The following is a 12,518-nucleotide window of genomic DNA, read 5'->3' as shown; positions in this document are numbered from 1 at the left end:
ATATGATAGTGAACAGTTTTGTTATTAAATATGTGTTGAAATATGTTTTTTTCTTTGTTGTTTCACGCCGCAGCCGTCAGTATACCATGTCCGCTGCCGTGGTCTATAAATTATGCAGTGATACAGTGATCATTGGCATGGTCATCGATTTACGATTTGATTACGATGTCATGTGTTGACCAAGTTAGCAAGCCTGACCACCCGCTCTCGTACGTAGTCTCTTACTACAAGCATAGGTTGCTGAAGACCATTTCTAGCCTGGATCTTCAAGGGTTAAACCACTTTTTGGTGAAACCACTTCGTGTCTCAACAGGGCGTGAAAGTTCAGTTTCAATTTCAAAGTGACTGGGAAAACGACTTTTCGTGATGACAGGTAACCATATTAACAGATTCTGATGACGAGTACAAGTTCAACAGTAATTGCGGAGGAAGGAGACATTTACAAATTTCCATGCCGAAGTGATGACATGACCAGTGCAACGTATACTAGATCACAGGAACAATCTCGGAAAAAACAATCAATGAGGCGACAGTAAAAAGCCGTAATATAGCTTACGTGTAATGCAGACGTTTGCTGGTCGATCACAGATCTGGTTAATGGAGCAGTCTACGACACATGGTGGGCCTGGAAGAGGAAGTGATTGAGTGAGTGAGTGAGTATGGTTTTATGAGGCTTCTAGCAATATTCCAACAATATCACAATGATTTACACCTGAAGTGGACTTTACATGTTATACCCATATGGAGAATCGAACCCGGGTCCTCAGCGTGACGACCGAACGCTTTAACCACTAGGATACCCTACTCTCCTGAAAGAAGATCATTGGATATAAACAACCCAAAGATATACGACAACCCCACGTTTGCCCTAACCATCCCATTGACTACCATCTAGAATATGACTGTGCCAGATTATGGTTAGAATTTATCTTGAATCCTTGGTTTCTCTTCCATATAGTTCTGTCCCCATAAGGGACCCAAATCATTTCGCCATGTTTGCTGTTGCAGATCAGCATTGCCTATCGATATTCGAAGGGTTATGTACTTTTTGACACATTCGTTACACGGCCCCAGGAAATAATGTAAACTGATTATACTATCCCATGCAATAGCCGTGTAGTTAATGTTTGTATATTGTTTAACGCCATATTCCTGTATGACGGTGAGTCTGGGCGAGACAAACCAGTGATCACAAGTGTGAGCATCGTTCCACACAAATGGGAAACGTTGACTTGTATCAACCAAGTCAGCGAGCCTGACCACCCGAGCCCGTTAGTCGCCCCTTGGGACATGCATTGGTTGCTGAAGATTCTAATCCGGATGTTCACGGATCTTGTGTAACTTTTGTTACAGATTATCTGATCAGGAGCGGTGATTAATCTGTTTTTCTACTCGTCCGACAAAACTGGTGAATAACAGAACAACTGACGCACAGTCATTTATTCTGTGCACTTACTCAGTTCGTCAAAGGAGATTTCACACTTTCAAAGATAAAATCATGACAATATTGGTGAATTTGCACTCGATTCCCACTGATATTTATACCCTACATAACGTATTTTTCTGCTAGTACATTTCGAAGATTTACATCAATTTCACACATGTGTGTTCTTGGAGTATGCCAGATTAAGTACTACTGCGTTTACCTAATTCCGTTTATACTTACATATTTCAAACCTGTATATAACGATAAAGGTTACCTGTTTCCGTTTATACTTACACAGTGAGGTGAAGAGCGAATCAGTAATACACATAAGGGTATCGAAAGTTGCGACTTCGTACACGTGCTCTGCATCCGGGTTTGAGGCAATGTTTCGAAGTTCAGTGACAGATATCTGAGATCCCACACCGACTGTGAACACCTCTGCCTTATTCTGAATGTTCGTAATTGCCCGTTGAAGAAGAATCATTGCGTTACTGGCCATTCCATCAGTGACAACGATCACAACGTTGCGGGCGTCTGGTCGTTCACCTCGACGATTTGCTGAGAAAACAGTATCGGCTGCAAGATTCAGCGCCTGGGCAGTGTTCGTTCCTCCTCCTCTGGCGTACACTATTCCATTGATTGCAGTCTGGAGGCCGGCTGCGTTATTTGAATAGTCATCAAAGTTTATATCAATGGCGGAACTTGTTGCAAAAGTTATCACTGATACATGTACCGCATCTGTACTGATGTTTGCCCCCGAAACCACATCTGCCACGAACTGTTTAGCAATGATGAAGTTGTTGGCGCCTACAGAAGACGACTCATCAAGGATGATACACAGGTCAACTTTTTCTGCTCCGCAATCTGCATCAAACAAATAGATAATAGAAATCAATTATAGGAACATACCCTAGAGCCCATTATCGAAACTCAAATATTGACTGACTCAGTAATCCAATACTATGACGGTCTATTTCCCTTACGCAGTCTTTGGTCAGTATCTGTTCTAAATTGTGTGCGCATCGTTTATTCCCGACAATAAATAAATAAATAAATAAATAAATAAATAAATAAATAAATAAATAAATAAATAAATAAATAAATAAATAAATAAATAAATAAAAGACACCAGAGCAGATATTAATGATCCTCATCTAAAGTTACATACAGTTATATTTGACTACTTTGGGGAAGGAATTCATTCCGCCGTACCTCAAAACTTTAAACTGTTTTACTCGTAAAAACCGATGTCTCCCCGTTCTACCAATTCTATCTCAAACAAGACCTCACCCTCAAACAATTCATTTGATTCCTTTCAAAATCGAATTGTATGAAAATCACATATTACTGATAGCATGTTATAATGTTCGTAAAGTCTTCATTAAATATTTTCATATTCAACTGAAATGAATTGCTTATAAACAAATCAACAATTCTACTGTTCTCTCAAAACATTTAGAATTCTAAATGATTCCATTTCGAAACGCATGACTGAATTTGATGTTTGTTCGTTCGTTTGTTTGTTCTGTCAAAGAGTTGTATGAAGTGAATACAAAATTCAACAAATGCGGAAATCAAAATCAAATTTTACCACATTCAGCTATGGATGAAACTTCTTCACAGGAATCCAATCAAGAACAAAATCGGTGACATCATGGGAAATGTAGTAGCATTCGTTACGCTGTATATCTCCTATAAATATGACCAATACCAAGTTCAAACCCCCGAAAAAGCACATCTACATAATATGGAGAGGCAGTACAGCAGATGTGGTGAAGATGGGTCAATCAGTTGCAAAAGGATGCACCGAATGTTTTTTACCCATCAAAAAGTCTAAATTGTTGGCATGAAAGCAGAAAAAAATAAGCTTGACAAAACAATTCACCAACCTCTAACCCCCAAAGGCACAGATACAACATGATATAGAGGGGCAGTACAGCAAAGTTGGTGAAGGTCGCTCAGTTAGTTCCAGAATTTTCTCCAGAAACGAAGTTTACCCTTCAAAAATACAACGTCCAAAATTGATAAAAACAACCCAAAACAAAAACAAACAAAAAATACTTAATGACTGTGAAAAATAATTAGAACAAAACAAACCCAAATCCCAGAAAAGTACATCTACATGACATGTTTGGCAGTTTACCTAATTTGGTGATTTTTTTCAAGTAGTTTAGTGTTATCTGCCGGAAAGAACGTGAACGCTGACGCAAACTCAACGAAAAACAGATATGTATCCCGATCCTTCGTGGACAGACATCATTAAAATTTTTGATCGACGTAAATATATATGTGAGTACTATGTATAATATGTTACTTAGACTGTTTTATATTAATGAACAGTGTTATGGTACATTTTCTATATGCATGTCTATATGTGTATACACTTACTTATTTGTCCATTCGTCTTCGCAAGGAGCCCTAGAAAAACGACTATTGCAGGAATTGTCACCATGTTTTCAGGGTTGTCGCGGGTGATGACTCGTCGCGACTGTCGTGGACGTTTTAAGGACACGAGAAGGTCCAGTCCATTCAGTGAAAGGGAGGACAGGTTGAAGGCAGGTAAAATAATTAGTACGGTTAAATATTTTTATGAATGTGATAAAACCATAACACCTGCGATTAGGATCATAGATTATAGTGGCAAAAGTAGATGAATATCAAATTCTGAACAATCGAAATGGCCATTTTCGTGCAACTACCTGGATAGTGAAACAACATGTCAGCTGGTTGCTTTCCAACACGGATGTTACTCATTGACAGAGCCGTATGGATTAATATAACATGAGTTATTTTGATTTATGTTCAACTTGTCGTTCTTTCACCACATTCAAACAATATTCTGTGGTAATTATACTGAATCAAAAACGAAACTTCACAAAATGTAAGTTTTAAAAATAAGGAATATTGTTTTCTCTGATGATACATCTATGTATCCGAAATGGGATCCCTATATTTTGACTCTCGTTAGAACGTTAGCAAAACCCACTCAAACCCATCCATTCGCCATGCAAATGACGTTCGTGCCAAATCATGTTTTGCACGTGCAGTCGATTACGTGATCTTCGCGTCGATGCATGATTGCATGATGCAAGCGGGAAGATCTGTTACTGGCGTCGTCGTCTACAACAAGGTCGTCTACAACAAACTGGTACCACTTCTGATCGCCCAATGTCGGACCGTCCACGTGTGACGTAACGAGTAGAAGACCGTCAAATCGTCCTACATCACCTACGTGACAGATTTCTGCCGGATACACGAACCAGGGCTGTGGTGTTTAGAGGTCGACTGTAATCACAGACACATTCGAAATCGATTAATCTCCATTCTACGGCAGGCATAGAATCTGGAGACGACGTCTTGAACGGTATGCCCAAGGCTGTGTACAGGAAGTCGACAGATTCGGGGGCGGAAGTTACATGGTGTGGGGTGCTTTCTGTGGGAAAAACCGTTCCCGACTTCTGGTCATCCGCGGAAACCTCACGTCTGCTGCTTACCGCGATCAGGTCCTCTCCCCTAAACTCGTTCCTTTCAGGCCCAGGCATGATAATACCGTATGCCGCGATGCTGACCCGAAAGATCAAAACACTTGAATCAACGTCATGGACTGGCCATCCATGGTCCCATGACCTTAATCCAATAGAGCACGTTTGGGATGCACTTGGGAGAAGGCTTCGTGGTCTTAGGAACCAACCTCAGAAATGGCAGGGACTTGGTGCTGCCTTGCAAGAGGAATGGCGCAGAATCCCTAACCACGTATCACAAGCATCAGTCAGTCGATGGGGAGACGGTGTTTGGCAGTGGTGAATGCGCAGGGTAGCCATACACAATATTGAACTGTGAAATTTCGAATTTTTATTCTTGTGACTGGACATTCTGTATACCCATGTTTTGGAACGGTGGTGTAGCCTAACGGAACAGATTGTGACACTGTCAGTGTATCGAGTACATCACACAGATCTCAGCAATGAAACAGTAACAATTTAACCATCTTACTATCACTTGTTATTTTATAGTGCCCTGAAGAAAGAATGTGAAGTTTCCTTTTAGACTCAGTATAGATCCGGACAAATCGCAATTTAGATGATTCCATCAAACACCTTAAAACACAAATGTTTTCAAAATAGAGATACACATTGTTTTGAAAGTCGAGAAATTAAATATCAAAGCTAAGTGGTATGCTGCTTTCTGTACGTGACGATATACAGTGTTTCTTTGGGTTGAGTCCTTATCTAGTATGGACACGTTCAGTGACAAAGATCATAAATTTGAATAACCTATTGGAAGGCTACTTGCAGAGTGGAAATAGTAGATTATTTTTTCACCACGCAGTAATACTCCAGTTATGTGGCGTCCGTCTGTAAATAATCGAGTCTGGACCAGACAATCCAATGATCATTAGCAAGAACACCAATCTACGCAATTAGGATTCGGTTTGGGAGAACAGAATGTAGATCTGTTACTATACAATACAGCATAGCCATTTGAGCTCTCATTTCGTTACGTGGTAAGTTCAGGGAGAACGGTGTGTCTCCAAGAAAAGATAAAGGTACGTTGAGGGTCCTTCAGAATCATTTCATTGTCAGATCGTCGCTCTCTTGTTGGAATAAAGCACAGATGCCTTGGTTGGCGCACGTCATCATATCCCAGTTGCGTAGACAGATGCTCATGCTGTTGATTGCTGGATTGTCTGGTGCAGATACGAGTATTTACAGACCATGGTAGCAGTAACAATGACGTACATCGACGTTAAAGTATTACCTAAATAACTGTATTTACGAAAGAAGGAATTTGTCCAAGACAAGTGTCTTGTGAGAGGCACGTGTTTCAAGGATCAAAGACGTCTGCAGACTACAACATATGTCATATTTGGGATTTCACTTTCTTAGTGGAAACTAAATGGCATCGTGTAGTCTGCAGACTAGTCAATAGGGTACACTTTTCAAATTCTCGACATTCATCTCAGTTCAGGAGGTGTACAGCTGATATTTACCACTGTTTTCAGAGCATATACCTGAAATCGCTTGTATAAAATGATGGACATGTCAGGTGTATGATGTTATACATTGTTGAGAGGTTTCCATTTGGAATGAAATTTACGCAAAACATTGTTCTTACAAGCAAGATTTTTTTCTACTGTGTACACATCTTTAACACTATTAGTAAGACAATCAATGCATAGTTCATCCTGTTTTACAATTGAAGTATGAATATATTTTTGGCCAGGACAATGCTTAGGCTAACTGAAACGTTGCAAAACGGAATGGCTTGTTTTGAAATGGAAACATCACAGTGTGTAGAATTAGTAAAGTTTTCAACCTTTCTCTATGATTCCCGCACAAGTTTACATTGTTAATACATGTTGGAGACTTTGGTCTTTTTTGACCAAAAGAGCAAATATTTGTTTCAATTACCTTCATTTGCACCAACTCTTTCTAGTATACATTGCTCTGTTTATTAATCTGCATACTGAAAATCTACATTTACATCCTTTGTGCAGTTTCTGTATTTTGTTAAAAAAGGTATTCTGTGAAATGTCTGTGTTTAGTTCATTCTGCCATTTCTGACAAACTGCAGATCGGGCATAAGTTTGTCATAGAAAATTCTACATCCCTTCATTTGCGAAAGTAGGTTTTGAAGGGTCGAGTTTGGTGAGAGGTTCTGATTACTTATGGGATGAGATAAAAGAGTATTTTCCCCAAAATTAGGGACGATTTAATAATATTATGATTTTATTGTGCTCTAAAATTGTTCCTTTGATGCAGTAAAGGTTTATGTGTATCAAAGACTGGCACAAAAATGCGTGATCCCATATGTCTCTAACTGTTTGAATACCTCTGTTACACCAACCTTCCGACAAGAAATTACTATTTCTAAATAGGTAATTCAAGCACAAAGGTTCAGCAAAGATTTTTCTGGTTGACAAGTATTTGTCGTATGTTGTCTATAATATTTATTAGCTAAAACAACACTCCAAAATGAGTTATCAGTCCTTGCATGACTGTGAATATGTGTGCCAAGAAGAAATATTTTGTTCAGTGGAAACAAACTTGGATTGTGAGTTTTATTTACATACCTCCTGCGCCAGGATAACTTAAGATCATTTATAAATGATTTGATATATGTCATTCTTAATCCCCCTTCTTCATGTTTTCTACATATAGCTGTTCTCTTGATTTTATTCTTCTTGATATCCCACATGACAATATTGTTTAGTTTATTAAGAAATTCTTTCAGGAGTGATGTTAACACAGAAAAAATAATGTGTTTTGATATGGTGTGTTTTGATGTGTTTTTCAGATTGTAATTTTCCCTTGTCTGTTTTCAGAGTGTAATTTTCCTTTATAGAGTTAGTTTCCTCTTTTTCCGATTAGCAAGAATTCTGTTAATTGTTTACTTGTTTCTAGTCGTTTTCTAGTATTAATTACCATAAATCCACGAAACTGTGTTCCAAATATACTATCTATCACATTTAGACTCACAAATTTATACACGTCGCCACTTACTTCTGTCATCTGTTCTCTAATAGATTTTGCAAAATATCCCATACTCTTATAAGTACTGTTTACATATGAAGTGGTCTATTGTAAAACAAAAACACATTGAAAGCATTATTTTCATGAGTTCAATAGATGATGAATATCGGTGAATTCTTCACAAAACCATGCACCAATACCTTAGTCTAGCTGTTCACATGCACGATATTTGCACATGCTTTTCCGCAATTTTATGCATGATCCTCGTACAATACATCCGTGTAAGGTTTGCAGTTAATTCCCCCAGATTACTGCCCTCGTCGGTCTTATTCATTTGCACGTAGAGTTTCTTATTTTACGAACGCTTAAATCAATTTAATGCCTCTAACACTACTAACGAATAAGAATTAGCAAAAGAGTTCGGATCCAAACAAACTGCAACAGCAGTGACACTAATAGCTGAATGACTGGGTGACTGTATGAAGAGGTACGTTACATGTTTCGACACATTGGTGAAAAGATAAATTACGTCGCAAATATTGTGTCTGATTGCAATATTTATATACACAATATTTTTCGAAAAATGGTTTCAACATGTAAATAACATATTATCTTAACATGTTACGTCGAAACAACTAGAACACGTTGTCAACCCCGCATTGAATTGAATTTTGAAAGAAAGGGAAGCACGTTATCAACCATTATAAAATCATGAACTTTTAAAAAGGGTTTAGTGCGAGGTGGGGGATAAAGTATTACGCTCGATCCGTCCGTCCGTACGTACATACGGATTGAAAAGTATCTTAAGAACCGTTGATTAGATTCTTTTCATGTTTGGTATCTGGGTTTATCACAATAAAAGAAAGGTCTCAGGAACAGTATATCCTGGATCAATAATGCGCTACATGTACCATCTAGAGTAGTTCCCCTTGAACTACTAAAATATTAATCTGATTATGGCAAGAATGTATAGACGAAACAGAAATGAAACTAGGTTCATAACTTGATCTTCTCGAGCATATTGGTAGGACTTTTAACTCCTGGAACAGTATAGTCAGTGTAAGCTCCAAAATGAAATCACGATGATGCTGATGAAGTCTTGCAGTCAGTTCAAAAGGTTAAATGACTAGTTCAAACCTCGTAAGAACTGTAAGCATCCGTATGACCCTCTTAGGCTGAGAGGTGTGGCGTAACCTTACTACACATTACAACTCAAAACCAAGCCCAACGTTTCTGCTTAAAGTGTATCAATGCTTACTATGATCAACAAGAACAGACATTTGTGACTCACTGATGGGATGGGATCTTGTTTTGTCTTCAAGAACTTTGGATTTGCATACCTCAGTATCTTTGGACTTTCTGTGTCCACTTGTACATCACCACTATGAGCAGACAAAAATAGTTTCCTTCCCTTTGTGATGCTTCTAATGTCGACCTTTATGAAGACATTCATTCTACTTCCATCTATCCGGAAGAAGAAATTATAATTTCACTTTATTCACTATGTATGCTTGTGAAATTTCCAATTATTGTCTATGCTCCAATTCTAAGCCAAATGTCTTTGCAGATTCAGATGTATGTAGATAAGCAAAAGGGCATAACGATTAATGCCCTTTGTGAAACTATGTCAAGCTCGTCAAAATATGGCCAGTTAAGCAGAGTATTTCCATGAGAACTGCAGACCTACGCAGTTATGTCCTTGAGAACAGCAGACCGACGCGGATTATATCCTTGAGAACAGCTGATTGTTAGTTCGTTATATGCCTCTATATAAAAGCTGGTGGGATATGGGATACCGGCTGAGAGCGGGAGAGGCGGGATAACTGGTAGAGAACGAGAAGAGGGCGTACAGACCAAAAGAAAAGCAAGGGATTCAAAGGGATGAACTAATGGGCCAGTCCAGACCTGTGTAATAGTCAGCCTCACTTCGCCACCTTTCCCTGGTAGTCTCTGTCGGACACTCCTGACTGTGTGCAACCTGTTTGTTCCACCCCATAAGTTCTACAATACCTACGTTGTACGACACTATAGTTCGTGTTTTCTCAAGAGTTCTGGAAAGGTTACAACTTTTTCTGAGCTCTTATGTTTCTTTCTAAACAAGTGTCTTACTACTGAAGTTAGATGAAATCTAAATATGTCTCTGCGCTTAACAAACGCCACATTGATCATCTGTGATGATGTTTTGTTCTGTCTGTTTTTGCACCAGCTAATGGCGACGGCATGTAAATTATCCATTGATGATTCGTCAATGATCTTTTTTCACTCACTGACATAGTGTCACTTATTGGCATACGTAAAAGGGAGATTTTCTCAAGGACGTTATTGACTGATTGCAGCCACACAATCAAGACAACAATAGTTTGTGTTAGCACCTGGATGTTTAGTGACAAATGGTCCACAAATCCGTCACTGGCGTAGCACTGAAAAGTCATTCCTTGATGACCAACGCGTACTCCCAAATGCGAACAAGCAAATGAAAACTGAAGAATACAATAAGATGCTGTATGTACTTTACGTTTATTTAATATGTGCTACATGGGTTGTAGGTTGGAAGGCCAAAGATGACTTGCAGCAGCGGGTCGTTGCGTCAAGGACAAGCTTCAAACATAAAGTTATAGGGTTAGACAGGCTTTACATACAACCGACCGATCCATTCAAAAGAAAAAGAAAGTGTTTTTGGGACTGTGGATTTGTAAACAGACATACTGGAAAACTAAACACAGAAAATGACTTCTAAACGTTGATTTGCACATTTGTGGGTAATTACACCGCCGAGTCGAAGGAGTGAGTTTTATACGACAGTTTTCGAAATATTTCAGCCATATCGCGCCAGTTTGTGAGTTTTTACACCGCTTTTAGCAATATTCCAGCTATATGGCGGCGGTCTGTCAATAATCGAGTTTGGATCATACAATCCAGTGATCAACAGCATGAGAATCGATCTGCACAACTGGAAACCGATGACATGTGTCAACCAAGCCGGCGAATATGACCACCCAATCCCGTTAGTCGCCTCTTACGATAAGCAGAGTCACATTTTATGGCAAGCATGGGTTGCTGAAGGCCTATTCTACCCCGGGACCTTCACGGGTTATAAACGTTATAAGAAGCCACCGCTTTTCCCACTAGGCTACCCCACCGATCCGTCACGGCAGGTAACACAATGGGCAGTCACACGCTTGTCAAGGGACTGCTTTAATCCCTTGGCTACTCCGCCACCCTCTTCCCAACTATAAATGAATATATTACTGACTGAATATCCTAAATAGTTTCATATATGATGTTCCATCTTACACAGGTCGTAAATCATTGTTTGCCAGATATAGCTAGCCATGTTATGTAAGTTGGTCCGATGAAATTAGTTGTGATTTACACCGGATGGTTATAAGGAAGAGAACTTTCATGAATGTCAGGTCATTTATCATGAGAATATGTGAATATTATGAGAATATACAATCATCCTTTTACCTACCCATACAGTTACCGACTGTACCATCTCCGAAAAAGCCGTCATTGCACGTACAGTTGAATGAACCGACCGTTGGTGTACAGGAAGCGTCGGCATCACAGTTGTTGGTAGAGTTGGAAGAGCACGGGTCAGCTAAAATATATTATCAAGAGTAGCGTTATACTTTTAATATGAAATGTAGTTCATTGAAACTGCATCGAAATTTGTAACCGCACCATACATGTGTCTTACATCACCAGATGAGTCAACGTTAGTTACTAGTGAGAGAGTGAGATTTTAAGTCACATCGGCAGTATTTCAGCCACATTGTGAATATATCAAGGTATGTATTTCGAATAATTATAAGTACATTATGAAAACCTTGCCAACGAAGGACAGTAAAACAACATCAGATGAGACAAGGATAGTTACTAATTAAGAAATCACTGTAAACTAAAGTAGCACTTTTTCGTATTGACATTTAGGCCTTGGTGTTCCCAAATGGTAGATTTTTGTTACATTGTTCGGCCTGATATCACCTTAAAATGTGAGTGGTTATCATCAATATCAGGGCCTGCTTCCAAATGAGGGGAAGATCCGACAAGCTGGCTAAAGCGCCAGGCTAGTGATCCAGCGACGTTAAGGTGTCGGGATGGAGCCCACGTGTGACCGGGAGTAAGCTCCTTGGAGTCAACTTTGCAAACTCTTTCCATGTTGTCACAACCCCTAACGTCGAGTCACACTCTATGCACTTAAAAGAACCCACGAATCTGTTGGTATATGACCAGATGGTGGCCACATGAACACGTGCAAACACCTAGATTGCGGGTACAACAACGTGCAGTGAAACTGGACAAAGTACTGTGACTGTGTGTCCCAATCCACCCATCGTATCCTAAATTGCATATCGATGCTCATGATGATGATCAATCGATTATGATCCAACTTTATAGAGGGCGTACAGACAAATGCCGACAAGCAAACGAATCAAAATGAGAAATGAAGAATCTGTATCAACAGCATTGGAATCTAGAGATGGCAAACGTCATCTATGGCCAGTTCATTGCTCTGAATGTTCTCCAAATGCTCATGGAAGATACCGGCAGTTGTGTATATGTGACGTAGAGTTAGTCGTTGGACAGTCACAAATACAGGCACCATTCAAAAACAC

General features: G+C 39.3%; 1 protein-coding gene across 1 annotated transcript in view; it reads right to left on the bottom strand.

Annotated features, from left to right (window-relative positions):
* The window catches only part of LOC137264936 (transmembrane cell adhesion receptor mua-3-like), a 93,923-nt gene that overhangs the window by 36,846 nt on the left and 44,559 nt on the right, over positions 1 to 12,518 (bottom strand). Inside the window, exons 22-27 of the mRNA XM_067800288.1 lie at positions 11,372 to 11,500; positions 9,240 to 9,363; positions 4,756 to 4,990; positions 3,815 to 3,914; positions 1,721 to 2,290; positions 557 to 625 (exon numbers count right to left, since the gene is read on the bottom strand). Coding sequence (XP_067656389.1) covers positions 557 to 625; positions 1,721 to 2,290; positions 3,815 to 3,914; positions 4,756 to 4,990; positions 9,240 to 9,363; positions 11,372 to 11,500 — 1,227 coding nt within the window. The remainder of the gene's footprint in view (positions 1 to 556; positions 626 to 1,720; positions 2,291 to 3,814; positions 3,915 to 4,755; positions 4,991 to 9,239; positions 9,364 to 11,371; positions 11,501 to 12,518) is intronic.

This window comes from Haliotis asinina, chromosome 15 (genome assembly GCF_037392515.1).
Source record: "Haliotis asinina isolate JCU_RB_2024 chromosome 15, JCU_Hal_asi_v2, whole genome shotgun sequence".
NCBI lineage: Eukaryota > Metazoa > Mollusca > Gastropoda > Lepetellida > Haliotidae > Haliotis > Haliotis asinina.
Note: the sequence above shows the minus strand (reverse complement) of the source record. Positions and strands in the feature narration are given on the sequence as shown.